We start from the raw sequence: 18,635 nt of genomic DNA on the forward strand, positions 1-18,635 counted from the left end.
TATAAGCTTCGATCGTTTTCATTCTGCGTGCGCTCTGTATCTTTTTATATGTTTGGAGCCGTCGCAAGACAGTTTGCTTGAGTCTTTAACAACTTTTGCCTGAGTCTTTAACAACCTTTTTATTAAATATGAACATTTATTTTATTTAAGGCGTCGCTCGATTGCAGTTTAAATGGGGTGTAAAAGTCACCAAAGACTTAAGAATGGAGAAGAGCGCGTTGAATAACAATAGCCGAATTTCCATGAGAGTTATTCTTTAGTCCTGAGAGGAGGTGCACTGCAGGTTTATGTTAATGACTGAGTGTGTGTGTGTGTGAGGGGGGAGAGACGCGCACGCACGGGGCCATTTTGTCCTCATTTAAAACTTAACGCGGATAATGTCACTGCGCTCCATGGATACCACTCTGAGAAACTGTCTTTTCTGCTGTTTAAATCTACAATGAAGGATAAAAGAAGGCCGAAGCGTCGGGAGAAGGAGAGTTGATGAGTTTCTTCTGGATGTTTTGTGGAGTTTCACACCATGGATCTTGAAATGTGTTCGTTATTACTGGTTCACCTTCTCCTCTGCGCTCCTCTCATGGGATGTTTTGACTTGCACCTTTCGGAGACTTTACATTCAGGGGCCGTTTTGGCCAATTTGTCACTGGGACCCGGTTGGACGTATAATATAGACCGGACTTTAACTTCCAAATACATTGAGAAGTTTTTAAAAGTGGATTGGAGAAATGGAGCACTGACTTTAAATGGAGAGGTGGACTGTGCGCGCTCTCCTCAAGGCGCACAGCCTCTTTATATTAAAATAAAATCTTTAACAACTGAAGGACTAGTTAACGCACATTTTAATGTATTTGTGCACGGACGGAATTGCGTCTTCAAGTATAAAAGGAAGAAGGGCAAACCTGATATTACCTTGGATTGCCTTTATAACTTGGGAGCAACTTCCTGCTTTTCTCCAGGTAATTTACTTTTAAGTCTTGATGATTATTTACCCGTCTTTACCCGAAATTCTGGAATTTTGAGCTTTTCTTGTTTCTCAGCACATTTCAATGTCTTTGTGCGTAACGGGACTTTATTAGTGAAGGACGCGTACTGCATGGAAACGGACTTCAGACCCTTTAAAGATACCATTCAATGTACGGTTTACCATTCAAACGGTTCTGTCTTCTCTATGTGCCTTAAATTGCGATTCGCATCAGTTCAAAATTCATCACTGGAGTATTTGCAACACGCGTCAAACCAATGGAAGTCGAGAATCAAGCGATATGTGAACTCTGCGCCCCAGTTTCAGTTACCGAACTACCAGGTCTCCGTGCCCGAGAACGAGCCGGCGGGCACGCGCGTCATCACCCTCAAAGCCACTGACAGCGACCCTGGAGAGGCGGGGAAAATCGAGTACGGTATGGAGGCACTGTTCGACAGTCGATCCAACCATTTTTTTCGTATCGACCCTCAAACTGGCAGCATTGAGACCGCCCAGCCAGTAGACAGAGAAGTGAAAGACACGCACATCTTTAAAGTCACCGCCACCGATAACGGCACGCCTAGACGCGCGGCCACGTCGTACCTGACCGTTACTGTTAGTGACACCAACGACCACGGTCCCGTTTTTGAACAGAACGAGTACAGGGTGAGGATACGTGAAAACGTAGAGATTGGTTTTGAGGTTATAACTGTGAGGGCCACAGATGGGGATGCGCCGTCGAATGCCAACATGATATACAAGATTGTAAATGGCGAAGGCGTTAATTCTGGGTTCGAAATTGATTCTCGGAACGGTCTGGTGAAGATCCGACTGCGTCCTGATAGAGAAACCATGGACCAGTATCAGCTGATAGTCGAGACCAATGACCAAGGAAAGGACCCTGGGCCCCGGAGTGCCACAGCCACGGTACACATAACAGTGGAAGACGAAAATGACAACTATCCTCAGTTTAGTGAGAAAAGATATGTAGTTCAGGTGCCAGAGAACGTAGCGGTTAACACTGAAGTGGCCAGGGTAAAAGCTACTGACCGAGATGAGGGCAATAATGCCAAAGTTCATTACAGCATAATTAGCGGCAACGTGAAGGGTCAGTTCTTCATCCACACCCCTACAGGAGCTATTGATATCATTAACCCTTTAGACTACGAAATGATCAGAGAGTATAATTTACGCATAAAAGCCCAGGACGGAGGCAGGCCTCCTCTCATAAATGGCACAGGTGTGGTGGTTGTCCAAGTAGTGGATGTGAATGACAATGCCCCCATGTTTGTGAGCACTCCTTTTCAAGCCACTGTTTTGGAGAATGTGCCTATTGGATATTCTGTGATTCACATTCAGGCCATTGATTCTGACTCTGGAGAAAATGCACGTTTGGATTACAGTCTCACAGACACCACTCCTGGCTTTCCTTTCACCATTAATAACAGCACCGGCTGGATAACAGTCAGCGCTGAGCTGGACAGGGAAACCACTGAGTTTTACACATTCGGAGTTGAAGCCAGAGACAACGGAGTTCCAGTAATGTCTTCCTCAGCCAGCGTTAGCATCACAGTCCTGGATGTGAACGACAACATCCCTACGTTCACTGAAAAAGTGTATTCCCTTAAAATCAACGAGGATGCTGTTGTAGGGACCAGTGTGTTATCTGTTACAGCTCTGGACCGTGATGTAAACAGCGTGGTCACCTATCAAATTTCCAGCGGTAACACACGAAACAGGTTTGCCATCACGAGTCAAAGCGGGGGTGGGCTCATCACACTAGCACTGCCATTGGATTATAAACAGGAACGTCAGTATGTCCTGACCGTTACCGCTTCAGACGGCACACTTTTTGACACTGCACAGGTGTTTATCAACGTAACCGACGCCAACACTCACAGACCCGTGTTTCAGAGCGCCAGCTACCATCAGACCTTCAGTGAAGATCGACCCATTGGATCAACTGTTGTGGTGATAAGTGCAATGGATGAGGATACAGGCGAGAACGCACGCATTACTTACATCATGGAGGACAACGTGCCACAGTTTAAGATAGATCCGGACACTGGTGCCATCACTACACAGATGGAGATTGACTATGAAGACCAGGCCTCCTACACATTAGCCATCATTGCCCGTGACAATGGAATCCCACAGAAGTCTGATACTACCTATGTAGAAATCATTGTTTTGGACGCTAATGATAATGCTCCACAGTTCGGGAGGGACAAATATCAGGGTAATGTGTTTGAAGATGCACCAGTGCTCACCAGCGTGCTCCAGATATCTGCATCCGACCGTGACTCGGGATCTAACGGGCGGGTGATCTACACGTTTCAAGGCGGTGACGATGGCGAGGGAGATTTTATGATTGAGCCTTATTCAGGAATCATCAGAACCAATCGGAAGCTGGACAGAGAGAACGTTCCAGTGTATAACCTCAAGGCCTATGCAGTAGATAAAGGCGTTCCTCCACTCAAAGCCGCAGTGGAGATCCAAATTTCAGTGTCGGACATAAATGACAACGCCCCTGTTTTTGAGAAGGATGAACTGTTTATCTACGTCAAAGAGAATAGTCCAGTGGATTCAGTAGTGGCACGAATCATCGCCATGGACCCAGATGAAGAAACAAACGCTCAGATATTGTATCAGATCGTAGAAGGAAATATCCCTGAGGTCTTTGACTTGGATATGTTTTCCGGAGACCTAAAAGCGCTTGTGGATTTGGACTATGAGACCAAAATGGAGTATGTTATAGTTGTACAAGCCACGTCTGCTCCTCTGGTCAGCAGAGCAACCGTCCACATTCGTCTGATTGATGTCAATGACAATGATCCCGTCTTGCAGAATTTTGAGATCATCTTCAATAATTACGTCACAAATAAATCCAACAGTTTCCCATCTGGGATTATAGGAAAGGTGCCTGCCCATGACCCTGATGTGTCAGATAAACTCAAGTATAGTTTCATTGAAGGAAACGAGCTGAGTTTGCTCATTCTAAACCCGGATACTGGAGAGCTAAAACTCAGCAAAGATCTGGATAACAACAGACCTCTGGAGGCCACCATGAAAGTTTCTGTCACAGGTGAGTAAATTTCTCATTGCATCTTTCAAATTGGTCATTGTTTCTGTGGAATGTACTTAAAAAGCAGGGAGGTAAATAGGATAAAAGGTTAAAAAGCCAATCTCATTTCATCATAAACTGTTTTTTATGTATATATCTCAGTTTAAAAAGATGGTAAATGCAGTTTATAAAGTGTTTGTTCTGATGTGCTGCATGTTCTCAGCATGTTTGCTGCAGGCCAAATCGCAATCCTGTTTTTCTGCTCATGAGCTGTTTGTTGAAATTGTTGTGGAGGGGAAAAAATATTTGTGGGTAAGAATGAGGTTTCGGCTCACATTTAAAGTCATCTTTCTTTTCTGTCATGGCCACAAGCCTGCCAGTATTCTGTTATGACATGTTGGAAATGCATTATGTTGTTGTATTTGGTGACTTTTAGTCACTTAATGACAATGCATTGTGGGAGAAATGTTAATTTCTTTGATATTTTATACTGATATTTCATGGATTTCTAGTCACTGACAATAATAACTAACATATTTATTTATGGTGATAATTTATTCCCGGAACAAAGACTTTTACAAATCAAACATATAGGCATTTAACAAATTTGATTTTATATGTGAAATAGGTTAAAAAAACTGTTACAGTGCTGTATCACGTATGTATTTCTGGCAGATACCAACCACTCACATGTACTGCCAGCCTCATCAAATGGCATCAGTTTCTTATATTCCACTCTTTATTCTATCCTCTCTTTGTATCTCTCTTCCGTCCACGCTTTCCTCTTCCTGCTCATTTGCAACTCGCAATTCAAATACATCTCACAGAATGCAGCTCTTGTCTGTACTTTGTGGCTTTACGGCTTTGTCTTTGTTGGCATGATTGCTGCTCCTCATCTGAATGTGCATGCTCATGGTCATTGTTGGGGTCGTAATGAGCTGCATTCATGCGATGTTGGCTCATTCATGACAAAGAGACATCGGTGTGCATCGCCATAGCAGCTCCCACCCTCTTTTACCTCTCAATTCTACCGAGAACTCCCTCTCTCTGTCCTCAAATAAACTAATGCCTTTTATTTCTTGGACAGACCCACGTGTCAGATGTTAGGTAACCATTAACACTGGTTATGTGACCTCTTCACCTCCAGCCCAGGGAAAAGGAAAAAGCCCTAAAGGGAAAACATGTGACAGACTGCGTAGATGGATTTTAACAAGCAGAAGTGTCTATAAGTCAATGTAGTGCTTTTAGCTGATAACAAAGATCTACATTTTTGGTCATTCTTAGAAATAGAGAAAAAAAATGCAACATTTTAGCAGACTCTACAGACCGTTTAGAGAGAAATTATTTGGATAAAGCTACAAGTTTGAAATATATAGAGGGCCAAACACAATCCCATAGGAATATTTCTTTCGCATAGGTTGCTTTTTCTCCCATATGTTTGGTGAATCAACTTTGTCTTTTCTAAGATTTCTTAGTGAAAAAGAAACAAAATCTTATTGCCAACATACAGTGATGTTGCAGAGCTGAGCAATGTAGGTAACGTGGATAGCATCGTTCCGATAATGTGGTCTTGAAAACATTTGTTGGAAAGTGTGAGTTTATGTAGGAATGACTTTTGATCACAGACTTTGGGATTTGGCAAATCCGAGCACAGTCTGAGACATTGTTCAGATGTCTTTAAAATGTTTAAAGGAGACACATAAGATTAATATTATTATTATCATCTTCCCAGCGTATCTGAAAAGCAACAGACTCCATTCGCTCTCCATTCCATTCCATTGCTGTTTAAGAGAAGCAACTGAGATACTCTAATTTATGACTTTCATTACATTGTTATCTTTTACTTCTAAGCAGGTGTTTATTCTTTTGACTGAGCTTTAATTGTTTAACTATTTAGGGACACACCAGAACTCCCCGAAATGCCACTGATAAAAGAAAGTTAACATTCTAGTCAAAACAAGGGCCAGTCTACCCTAAACCAACACTGGTGTGCACTGCAAATACAACGAAGTGTGGGCTGTGTGTTTAAGTAGTAACTTAATCTCCCTTATCTGTGTAAATTAACATACAACAAGCCTTTTCCTGTGTGAGGGGAGTCCTCCACAAAATGTTGGCGCTTTTTTAGCCTTGCACCTTTGTGCTTTGTTTCACTGGATCAATACGGGTGATAAGACATCTGTCGATACCTTAAGCCCCAAGAAAGATGGTGCCAGTTTTCATTTACACTGGTGAAATAGATTTGGTCAGCCTTGTTTGATGTCTGCATATTTATACCATGATTCATGTCATATATAAGGAGAGGAGGGGGTGCAAATCATCACTTCTTGATTCATCCTTTTCTGCCTCTGTAGTCGATGAGTCAAGCTTGCTGATACATGCATACTTTAGAGTGGATTGAGCTTCTGCCCGAAGGCCACTGTGTCTTATGTAGTTGACTGTAGCCCACTCAATGCTAGGACTCACATACCTTGACTAATGGTTAGAGAGTCGGACTCGTGACCTTAAGGTTGCCAGTTCGATTCCCAGGCCGGCGGGTAACGACTGAGGTGCCCTTGAGCAAGGCACCTTACCCCTACTTGCTCCCCGGGCGCTGCAGTGATAGCTGCCCACTGCTCCGGGTGTACGTGTGTTCACCACTTGCTGTGCGTGTGTTCACTACTCTCTGGATGGGTTATAAGCAGAGGTCACATTTCGGGTATGGGTCACCATATCTGACTAATAGATCGCTTTCACTATAACTATTGACATATAGCCTACTACACAACTGTTCAGAAGTTTAGAGCCAATTACTCATTCTTGTGTTACTATAAAACATATATGTGACCCTGGACAACAAAACCAGTCTTATGGGTCAATTTTTCGATATTGAGATTTTTACATAATCTGAAAGCTGAATAAATAAACTTTCTATAGATATATGAGTTGTTAGAATATGACAATATCTGACTGAGATACAACCGTTTAAAACTCTGGAATCTGAGAGCGCAAAAAAATCAAAATATTGAGAAAATTGCCTCAGAATTTGTTAATCAGGGGCACTGTGGCAGGCCATCCACTCACAAAAATAAAGTTTTTATATATTTAAGGTAGGAAATTTACAAAATATCTTAATGGAACATGATCTTTACTTAATATCCTAATGATTTTTGGCATAAAAGAAAAATCGATCATTTTGACCCACACAATGTATTTTTGTCTTTTACTAAAAATGTTCCCGTGCTACTTAAGACTGGTTTTGTGATCCAGGGTCACATATGTCATATTTATGTATAACCCCTAATAGTTTAAAACCATTATATATTTTTTGCATTTTAAATAAATAATCTTAGCCTAAAGTTTGTGAAATCGTACTCTTGGTATTTTATCCAGCATCTTCTGAGGTTTCACCCTGAGATGCTTTTCAAATTCTAATGGGCTCTTATTGGCAGCTTTTCTTTACAACAAAACAAAAGCTTTTAAGATCATGAAAAACATTACGCTCGAGTGACCTTAAAGTGATAGTTCGCCCAAAAAGGAAAAATGTTGGTAAGCGAACAACGACGGCACCTATTGACTTGCATTGGTTTTGTGTCTGTACAATAGAAGTACATGGGTACCGCCTTTGATCAGTTACCAACACTCTTCAAAATATTGGTACAGTCATACAGGTTTGAAACGACAAGAGGGTGAGTCAATGATGACAGAATTTTCATTTTTGGGTGGGATATGTGTGGTGAAAAGAAGGTAAATAATATTACACTTGCCCTTGTATGCCCACTCTTATTGGTAGTTGCAAAGCTTTCGGCAGAATATTACACCTGTCGGTTCCTTTCAGGCCTGCCTTTGAGTAAATGGAGTAATGGATGTCAATTGCCACCATGTTCACAATGAATATCGATTCAATCTGCTAGCGATTCGAATTGATTCACAAATTAAAAAAATAAAATAATAATAACGTTACTAAATATAATAACGTGACGTCTTTGGAACAAATAAAGCGGAAGTCAAATGCAAGTGGGGTGCAGACCTTTTACAGAGTGCACACCTCACGCGCAAACACGAGAAAGAGAGAAACCAAATACATTCAGCCCTGTAGGACTAAACTGCAAGATAAACAAAATAAATGTTTAGGATGTTCTTTCTCTGTATCTGCTCTGTGCAGTGAGTGAGCGGCAGGGAGAAACAGCGCATTCAATTTACTATACCGCAGATGACTTGTCAGTGCAAAATAGCGGTTCCCAAAATCTGTCACTGTTTAGACTTAAGAACATGAACATACTTCTGTAAATATGCACAGTTTGTTAGCCAGACGGATGTGCTGGGTGCTCTGCGCGGGACTAATACACTAATGTTGGTAAAATAACCTCTCGTTTAATGTATGTGAATGATGATTTTGTCATACGATGTGGCAATGCGTGGAAGTGACTGTCGTTTAACATACAGCACTAATGAGTCACGTTTAATTACTATTATGTACATATTTTAATATCAAGTATTGTATGGGTTGTGTGAGAATACAGGGCTCAGGATATGTAGAGCTGCCCGGCTGTGCTCTCAGATCTGCTCTTTGACATGTACACAGCAGCTGTAAGAGAGACAGAGCCTAATCGCTCCCAGACTGCCCTGAGCGCTCCATTCGCTGTCCCCTGTCATCTAGATGTCATTAACAGAGAAGATCTCCACTCCAGGTGTGACTTTCCTTCTACCTTGTCTACACGTGACCCTCTGACCTCTGACATCATAGACATGTTGTGGGTGTCACTCTCTTTAAGAAGTACTTCTTTAAAAGGACAAATCTAGTTGTGGGTTTCCTGTAGCTGTAGCTTTCCTGTAGCTCAGCATTGCGTTAACAACGCAAGGTTGTGGGTTCGATCCCAGGGATTGCACATGCCTATGTATAAATGTATAGGATAAAGCAATGTAAGTCGCTCAAAGAGTCTGCCAAATGCATAAATGTAAATGTAAATGTAGTTCACAGAATCATTCACAAATACAGCTGAAATAATCACTACTTTTTAGGCAGCAAATGCTGTGAATTAACATTACATATCCGTATGTCTAACTAATGTAGATGTAACTATAGTGAACTAAACGTTTTACCTTATATGAAGAAAATGTGAGTGGTACTTGCCCATGCAAAACTTGCTTAAAAAGGCAATAAAACACCAGTGACTGCATAGCCAATCCTTGGCAAACAGCCACAGCATTGGTATGTGTCACTAAAGTATTCCGTAATTTAATTGCATTAATATGAAATAGTATGCAAGTACTCACTACTTAGCAATAACCTAGAAAATGAAAAGTCTTTATGATATTAAGGCTTCCTTTATTTATATCACATCTACACTCTTAAAAATAAAGGTGCTTAAAAGGTTCTTCACAGTGATGCCATATAAGAACCATTTTTGGTTCCACAAAGAACCATTCAGTCCAAGGTTCTTTAATGAACCATCTCTTTCTTACTTTTTTATAATCTGAAGAACCTTTTTTCGCCACAAAGAATCTTTTTTGAAGCAGAATTGTTCTTCAGATGAAGGTTCTTTATGGAACCAAAAGGTTCTGCTATGGCATCAAAGAACCTTTTGAAGCACTTTTTTTTAGGAGTGTACATGCATTTGGCCCATGCTTTTTACCGTGCATTACAGGTATACATTTACCAGTATGTTCCCCGGGTTTTAAACCCATGATAGGAAGAGTTATTCATTGAAGTTTAACATTTAGGATTAGGGTTTGTTCAAATCCCTAATGCCAAGGATGTGGAATAGTAATAACGTTGCCTTGGCAGACATCAACAAATAGTCACTGTGCTTTTGCCGATTTTGCATAGACATAACAAAAAGACTCAAGGTTTTGGTAGTTTAGGCTAATTACAATACTGTCACTAGAAGGCATTTCCACAAATCGTTACTGTCATTTCAGGAAATGGAAAAAACACTGTACTTTTTAAATTATTATTTACTGTGTTAACAATAATACAATGTTGACAAGCACTTTTTAATACTTTTTATTGGTTAGATATTTGCAAAACTCAGTGACAAACATAAAGGGTGACTAATAAAAATGATTTATGGCAAAAAATAAAAATCACAAAATATGGAGGTACGAGGTTTCAGTAGGACAGCAGCAAAATACTTAAGCCAACCAAATTTCATTGCAATATTTTACAAAGTGGCTTATTCGTATGAATTAGTACAATTTAATTTATATAGGGTGGATCTGTTTACACCCCAGTGAAGGTTAAGTTTGGGGGACTTCATTGTTGCTTTTTCTGATATTTAAAAAATATATATATTTTAAACAAAATCAGATTAGGATGGAAAAGTCTAAAAATAGAAATTCTGTCATCGTTTAGTCATTTTCATGTCGATCAAAACTGATATATGACTCTTTCTTCTGTGGAACACAAAAGAATATACTGTATTTTGAGAAAATGTTGTTTGTGTCCTTACAATGGAGGGCAATGGGGACCAATGTTGTTTGGTTATCTTCTTTTGTGTTCCTCTATAAAATCATGGTTTGGAATGACGTTTGGAGTGAGTAAATAATGATTTTTTTTTCTTTTTGGCTGATCTATCCCTTTAACATTGGTCTTTCATCTGTTGATTTTCCTTGTGCTATATCTGTCGCATGTGTCTAGAAACTGTTATTAGATTACTGAGGCACACTGTGTAGGCACTGTTCTCTTACCAGTCTTATTTTGGTGCAGTTCCTCTCGAACATTATCATAACAGCCAAATGGCCTGTACTGTATCTGTGATACTAGCAATTTTGGCTAACCACAGGTTAGGATTTCTTTGGGATTTGTTTGCATGCTCTGAAGACACAGTCCTTTAAAAGCAAAGGCCTAGACGTTTGTTTTTAATACAGACGATGATCATACATCCCCCTCTTAACATTCCTGTGCTTTGAAAGCAGAATGCAGTCCGAGACAAGGAAATCTGAACATTAATTGAGCCGAAATAACAGTGTGTGCTGTCTTGCATCCCTGTTAAATGAGCAGGAAAGGAATTTGATTCATGTTTAATCTTGCACACTCATTTGAAGGTGGAGAGAGAAGAGCGAGACAGTGATAAGATTTCAAAACAGTGCCAAATTGAGCACAAAGAAAAGAAACAATAAACCTCAAACTTTGGGTCATTCTAGGATAGTTTACACAGAAATATGGTTTTGGGATTCTCATTTGTGAGCTAATTTTAAAATTTGGTTTTGTCATTCGGTCTGATATAGCTGTATTTTTAGGAGTGGAAAGCCTATGAATTTGAATTACATTTTGTGTAAAGCAGCTGTGGCATCTTGTTGGTAACCACAAAAAACATGTTTACTCATCTGTCAATTCAAAAAGGGATAACAACAAAATGTGTTTTTACATTTATACACTTGCAATGGACTTTTTTGAAGTTTAGCCACTGCCGTGATCAAACCGTTTGGTTTCCACAAACGTGAACAAACTAAATTTCAATTTATTTATGACACTGTTAACCTGGCAATGTTTAGACCGTGACTTCCCATAAAGTACTGTTTACATGCCCCAGTCTATACTCATGTTTATTATCAGAATATCATCCACCTACAAATTGTAAATAATAAAAATGATATTAACTAATATTTTGGCTTTTAAATGCTCGAAAACTCCTTGACCCACAGACTTCCATTGTACAGAGGTCAGTCATAAAGTGCAATGTAAGTCATTTTTGTTTGTCTTTTCACAACTGATAAACAAGTCAAACTTATTTTCTGTGGCCACAGACAGTAATTGTAGAACTTGTTTTGTATTGAATTCAAGACATTCATTTAATTGAGACTGTAAAATGGATTTTCCTGTAAAACTTAAGGAGCTATGCCCATATCCATCTTGACCGGCACAATGGAGGCGATCTGGAACATAAATTACAAGTCTTTTCAAGTGATGCCTTTTGAGTTCTGGGTTTGTCTGGAAATGGCATTTCCCTAAGGCAATGCTCCTGAGATCTGAAAGACCCTTAGCTTTACCCGTGGGCTGCGGAAATATCAAAGATGTTAGATGAGGAATTCTACCTAACATCAACTTTTGCCAATTCCAGAAATTAGTAGGCATCACAGAGTTAAAAGCAACTTCCTCAAACAGAAATCTGAAGCACTCTTGAAGTGACAGGAAATCCCCTGAAGCATTTTTATTGAATGGGGAATTGTAGATTTTCTAAGCCTCTTTAAGTGGACCCGCAAACTCTCACCCAGGATTAAATGGCGGTGTATTCACAGTGTATCACTAGTTGGGCCGTCCAGCAGGTTAGGTTCCTCAAAGTACATTTTAAACCCTGTAGACCTGACCTGCGAGTAGTGTTGCTTTCGTCAACGAAAATTATGACGAAATATGGTCGTCAACGAACCTTTATCACGTGACGAAAACGAGACGAGACGCAACGTAAATGCTGGTCATGTGACGATGACTATAATTAAATGTATAATGCAATATTGTTGACGAATAAAAACGAGACTAAATGTGGTTTACAAAATAAAAACTATGCTAAAATGTCTCTTCATTTTCTGTGCACAGTTTAACATACAACACGAGTGATGGTCGAGGATTTATCTGCGTCTGCTCTGTATGAGGACATGAACACATGAACTTCATCTCCAGTCAGAGTTCAGAGTTGCTCTGAGGGTTTATTTTAGGAGCGTTTACTGTTTGAGTGAAGCTATCGGCAAACACATAAACCCAAGCGTCTTCACAAAGACCCGTCAAAATAAAAGTCCCGTTAAATTGAACACTCAGACAAAAAATACTTTAGTGAACTATAATAACTTTAAACCTCTCTAGTTCCAGTGCTATGTGCAAACAAAAAGTCTGCATTAATTTACTGCATTCTGTATGCTACTATAGGGCACTGAGGGCAGTCACTCTTTTCGTGTTGGTTCTTTGCAATGTTGGCAAATGTAACCTTCCAGTTGACTTGCAAAATCACTTCCATTTGTTTTATTAATAAAGGATATTGGAAGTAAAATCGGTCTGAGTTATGACAAATACTTTGATTTTAATAGTCACACAGCAAGAAAAAGAAAATTTGTATAGGAAAAAGATGCATCAAGCATTGTTTTATCATCGCATCGCAGCCCTCTGAATTGTAATCGAATCACATCGTGTCGTGCCTAGAGATTCCCACCCCTACCGATGGCCGTAAATTCAAATCAGATGTCTGAAATGGATGTATTCTGAGTCTATAAGGTAACAATAATATAATAAGATAACCTTGTTTGAAATGGGTTTGGCTAAAAGAAAATTTTGGTTTCGTCTATACTACTAGGTACTTGTACTATATTGACTGGGTTAAATAGAATTGCATTACTAAAAAGACTAAAATACAATTTTCATTGACTAAAACTAGACTAAAATGTCATCAGTTTTCGTCGACTAAAACTAGACGAAAATAGTCATGGATAATTCTGACTAAAATAAGACTAAAATGCTCAGACTTTTAGTCGACTGAAACTTGACTAGACTAAAAAGATATGAACGTGACTAAAACTAATAAAAACTAAAATGACAGCTTGACACAAAGACTAGACTAAAACTAAAATTAAAACAGGCCGCCAAAAACAACACTACCTGCGAGCTTAGGTGAAGTCTAAATATTAGGGCTTAGATTTTGTCAGGCGGATTTCACACAATTCAGATGTGCGATTCTCCGGCTAGAAGTCGGAAGGGGAACCTGTTCGCGTGTAACTCAACACACTTTGCGCTCTATCCCGATTCTATTCTGCCACACATAAAAGACATCTTTGTCCCTAACACTAAGGGGCTGGAAAAGCATCTATTTCAGCCAACGGCCAAAACGTGTGACGTTACTTATGTTTAACATTGACCGACCAGATTGGAGAAATACACTCTAAAGGGATTATGGGAAAATTAAAGTCCCTTTCCTCAGATTTAGGCTTTCAAAAGGCATGATTCTACACGGTATACTTGAACTAGCAACCTTTTTCTACCATGGCTGGCCTGTAATTCAATAGCGTTGTTAATACAAATGTATGACAATGCCACTATTAAATAGAGGCATGTATTTGATAACAAATCCTTGAGCCCTGGCTGTTCTATCTAACAATTTGAGCGACATGCTCTTGCTGTTGGGGTGTTTTTGTCATTCGACAAGCCAAGAAAGACTTACAGGGAAATACAATACTTGGGCGGTCATCCAATAGGTATTAAGCTGTGCGTTGTGGGTAATATTACATCAACTCTGATGAAGACAAGGGATTTTCTTTATGGCTAAGTTGCACAGAATTTGTTTCGGTGGTTTGCTTGAACAAAATGTTTTTTGTTGAGAGATCATCAAGGTTTTGTTCTGAATGGTTTGTTTGGCTGTTCGGACCTTTATGGGAGCCTGAATATTTTATTTAGACTCAAATGAAAATTGGACCGTAAGGTATAAACTTGAAGTCTTTTTAATGGGTATCGTTCACGAATTATGAACAGAACACATTTCTGTCTTGGGTATTTTTGAAAGTCATTTTTATGTAAATTGATGCATGTTGCCCAAATGTCTTAGTGTTTTGAGGTCTGCGTTTGCACAAAATGTACACAATACATCTTTTTTCAGACTACTACAATATATTTAACATAAGACACTGTCGGTTAATTTACAATAAGTACAGAGTTGACTACTTGACTAAAGTCCATAGGACAATATCTGAGCTACAGGGGAGCGCAGAGAACGCAGAGAAAAATGTGACTTTTTAACAAGTTGAAAATTAACCAAAGTCTTAGAGGCCTCCAGGGTATTTTCACAATTTAGTCTTAAGTTTTAAAGCGCACTTTGTACTTTTTTTTAACCTTCAGGCTAAGCTTAGCAAACATACATGTACTGAATTTGTTGTCATTTAGAGAGGGTGCAGGCACTGTTTTAGAAATGCCATCACCTCTTACAAGGGGGGATGGTTTCAACTCCCCCTGATTATACAACCAATATAACCATTTCATTCATGACCTCTGTCACCTCACAACGATGCATGAAAACAAAGCTCTTCACAACTTGAATGTTAACAGCCAACACAAAGTCGTCCTCTCAAATGACATTTACATTAAAGCAGGTTCTGCACAATGCTATTCTCTGTTCTGTTTGTAATCCGTGTTATTTGGAAAAATGATCTGCGGGCCACTGCAACCTTAACTGGGAGCTGTACGTTATCTCCTGTGCCATATGATAATTCCGTTTAGTAAGATAAGTCATTTAAAAAAAAAAAAACATGAATTAACACAACTTAAACTTTTTAAGCATTATTAAATTATTTTAAGCATAAGTATTATAAACAATTAATTTTATTCTTCAAGTTTAAATTGGATCATGGTTGTTATATTATTGGTTAGCCTAATATTTTTTGTCAATGACACAACTGTTGTTACATCATCAGGAAAGAAAAGTCTTTTCGGGGTTGGAAATGAATGTTTTGATGAGATTATGAATTTTCTTGATTTAATTATTTTTAACACTATTTATTGTTGTAGTATACAGTATTATATTTAAGTAGAAAGTCTTGGATGCTACAAATCTTTGATCCTTGCTTGTTTCCTGGTATTTTACATAAATGCGATTTATTCTTTCTGTCTGCTCCGGTGTTTTGGTTTATAACAGGTTGGCTAATAACCTTCGTTGTGCTCAATGACATTTACTTATAGGGGTCAGAGGTCACGTCTGGCCTGACCAGCTCAGTTCTAGTGCGTAGAGTCTTATCAGTACTGACACTCAAGCTGAAGAGCGAGGTCATCTTTGTTTTCAAAACACACAAACACATAAATTTCTGTTTACTCAAAATTTTCATCTGTCCGGCTTGGATAGAGGTGTTACAGTCTTTGATAACAGAACTAAAACATATGCAAACACGGGTCAGCTCAGGTTTATTTCCACAGCCTTTTACAGACACAACCTGTTTGCTCGTGATGGTGACCCAAATAAGCAAAAAATATATAATTATAGCTTGCAACTTAATCTCACGGGAAAATGTAGCTATTTTACAAGATGGGAATTTTAAATGAATTTGTATGTTGTGAATCATGCAACAAATGATTTAAAAAGAAAGTAACAAAGCCCCACCTTTGACCCTAAGGTCACTTCATAAGTAAGTTGTACTTAAAAGTAAATGAGATGTGATTGTGTTGCTTCCTTCTAAGGGTGCTTTTAAATTGTACATTGATTTTTCCTCTATTTTTACCTCTATTTTTCGGTGTTCATGTTAGGAAAATGTCATGTGGGTTTCTCTTCAGTACAGATGCTCTTGTAGAAGGCGGGGGTACAGGTTTCTTTTCCATGTCAAAAGGTTTCTCTTGAATGAATGCGGGTCGTCGACACTAGTGGAAAGGTCTGGCCCATTGTTCACGCCCTTCCTAGGTGTCGGGACTCTTCAGGGTGTCTCAGTTCACAAAACCATTAATGGACTGACAGAATACATGCAAGCTTGAAGAGTTTTTGTGGTCCAGATACATCTGAAACTCTCGTGGGTGTCAGAAATGTTGTTGACTATCCAGGTTCTCTTTTAGTATGTTAAGAGGAATCACATCTGTGCTAATTGTTTGTTGGTCGGTGTCCGGTCTAACGTGCTGGATTAAAGTCCACATAATTCAAATGAACATTATTTACTTAAAATGTTGTTGGTATTATTGTGCACAAGTCATATTTGCATATTATATTTGCATATTATGGATATAAAAGACTATAATCTTATAATCGCCCCATCCTACATTATGATACCACTAAATATTTTACTAGTAAGTGTATCACACTATGGAAGTTTAATGAAAATGTTATCACTTTGATGAGCAAATGTGTGAATTACACTAGTAATTTTGTTCTTTTTCACAAACAGCTAGTCATCTGTATCTTCTGTAAACTCACACATTTTTTTTATAATATGGCCCCGTCTATGGCCCTTTTAGTCTTCGTCCCCTCACAATCACCACGCGCAGTTGTCCCCAGCATGTGCCCCTGTGTCTGGTTAGTCAGGTGATTTAATGGCCCTCAGTCATCTGTGTGATTTTAGGAATGACGTTTCTATATAGGGACAGCAAGTGTAACAGATGCAGCATTCTGAAAATGCTTCGTAAATGCACACACTTCAACTCCCATGGAAGCGCATACAATGTACAATGTCAGGCTTGTCCCAGAGGATCATTGTATATGGGATTCCTTTTGTGCCAATAAGAATGAACGCAAACTTTTAAAAAACGAACAAAAATATACAATGAGAAAGAAAAAAAACACTTTGATAATGAAAACAATAAACTCAGTTGCAAGAATGTGACATGATTTCTTAACAATTTTCTAAGTTTCGTTTTTGCAAATAATAGTTTTGAATTCGCTGCTAGATTTTTCATTTGCGCTTTCCGAGTTTTCGTTTACGCTTCTCAATTTTTCGTTCGCCTTTCTGGCACAAATCTCACGTGTAGGCAGGACTTATGGCCGCTTTACGCTGATTGGCTAGTGAGTTTTTGATTGACAGCTCCCTGACAAGGAAGTCGATACTGAAGACAGTACAGTGCAACGAATCTTAGAGAACGATCTGCATGCTGTTATCTTTATTGTTTGTACTTAAAACTACTTTCTTATTTAGTTAGTATATTAGTAATTGGTATTTGAAGTTGGTAAATCATGCGCGGTGTGGATCCAAGCGTCCTCCTCATCCTCAGGTAAATGAATGTAATTCAGATAATAAAGAAAATCGCTAAAAGTTGTATTCCTGTACAGTAGCAATTCTGTCTTTACTTAGCTCGTTCATTGTGTGCTTTATACTTTCTGTCAGGTATTATTTTATGGACTGTAAGATTATTTTCTTAAAAAGGAACGAACAACTTGCATTATAACATCCAATAAAGACATGTTACAGATTATTGGGTTGTGAGAAATTAACGTGCTAAATGAAAACATTGCTGCATAGTTACTGTACAGATTAAAACTTTTAGCGATTTTATTATCTCGGTTACATAAATGTACCTGAGGGTGACTTGTGTCCAGCTGAGGAGGAGGATGACGATGTCGCTCTTGCAAACAGTCTCCTTTTAAAGAATTAAGTCCACTTATAAGTCAAGTACTGTATCTTTCTTTTTAAACTCATGGTGAATGTACAGTATTATACCCCTTTCTTTACATTCACAGAAAGTACACCTCATAAAACACTACCAATACATTCAAATGACATTTATGTTTTTTAAACGCTACAACAAAACACATTCATAAGGTGACACAATTAGAGGCCTTTAGAATGTTTTATTAATTTAGTCTGCCTCTTGCAAACAACAATTTCATTATGTATTTACACACCTACATAAAACAGGTTAAGGAAAAGCAGAAGAGAGACTTCTTTAACTATAAACAAACATTTAAAGATAGAAACAATACATAAAATGCCACCACGATTATAATCTATAAATTAGAAATATGAACTGGAAGCATAACACTTTATTGTATATCTCCTCAAAACTCACTAGGCATCTCGTTTTCCTGATATCATTGAAATTATAAATTATAGACTGCTGTCTTGACGGCCTCTAAACCCACGTAAAGTTGCATGTGAATATGGCTATCTATCCTGTATTTACTCGACGTTGGCTTGTTGTTACGGCGTGATAGAGCCTGGAAGCGTGTCCTACTTTTAAGTGCGTGAAAG

General features: G+C 38.8%; 2 protein-coding genes across 11 annotated transcripts in view; one reads left to right on the forward strand and one right to left on the reverse strand.

Moving 5' to 3' along the window:
• LOC130547623 (uncharacterized) overlaps window positions 1–18,635 on the reverse strand; it is a 403,303-nt gene that overhangs the window by 35,945 nt on the left and 348,723 nt on the right. The gene's annotated exons all lie outside the window — the stretch shown is intronic.
• Window positions 349–18,635, forward strand: part of celsr1a (cadherin EGF LAG seven-pass G-type receptor 1a) — a 93,336-nt gene continuing 75,049 nt past the window's right edge. For all 6 annotated transcript variants that reach the window (XM_057323709.1, XM_057323707.1, XM_057323708.1 and 3 more), the window contains exon 1: window positions 349–4,046. In XM_057323709.1, coding sequence (XP_057179692.1) covers window positions 521–4,046 — 3,526 coding nt within the window. In that variant the 5' untranslated portion in view covers window positions 349–520. The remainder of the gene's footprint in view (window positions 4,047–18,635) is intronic.

Source organism: Triplophysa rosa, linkage group LG24 (genome assembly GCF_024868665.1).
Source record: "Triplophysa rosa linkage group LG24, Trosa_1v2, whole genome shotgun sequence".
NCBI classification, from domain to species: domain Eukaryota; kingdom Metazoa; phylum Chordata; class Actinopteri; order Cypriniformes; family Nemacheilidae; genus Triplophysa; species Triplophysa rosa.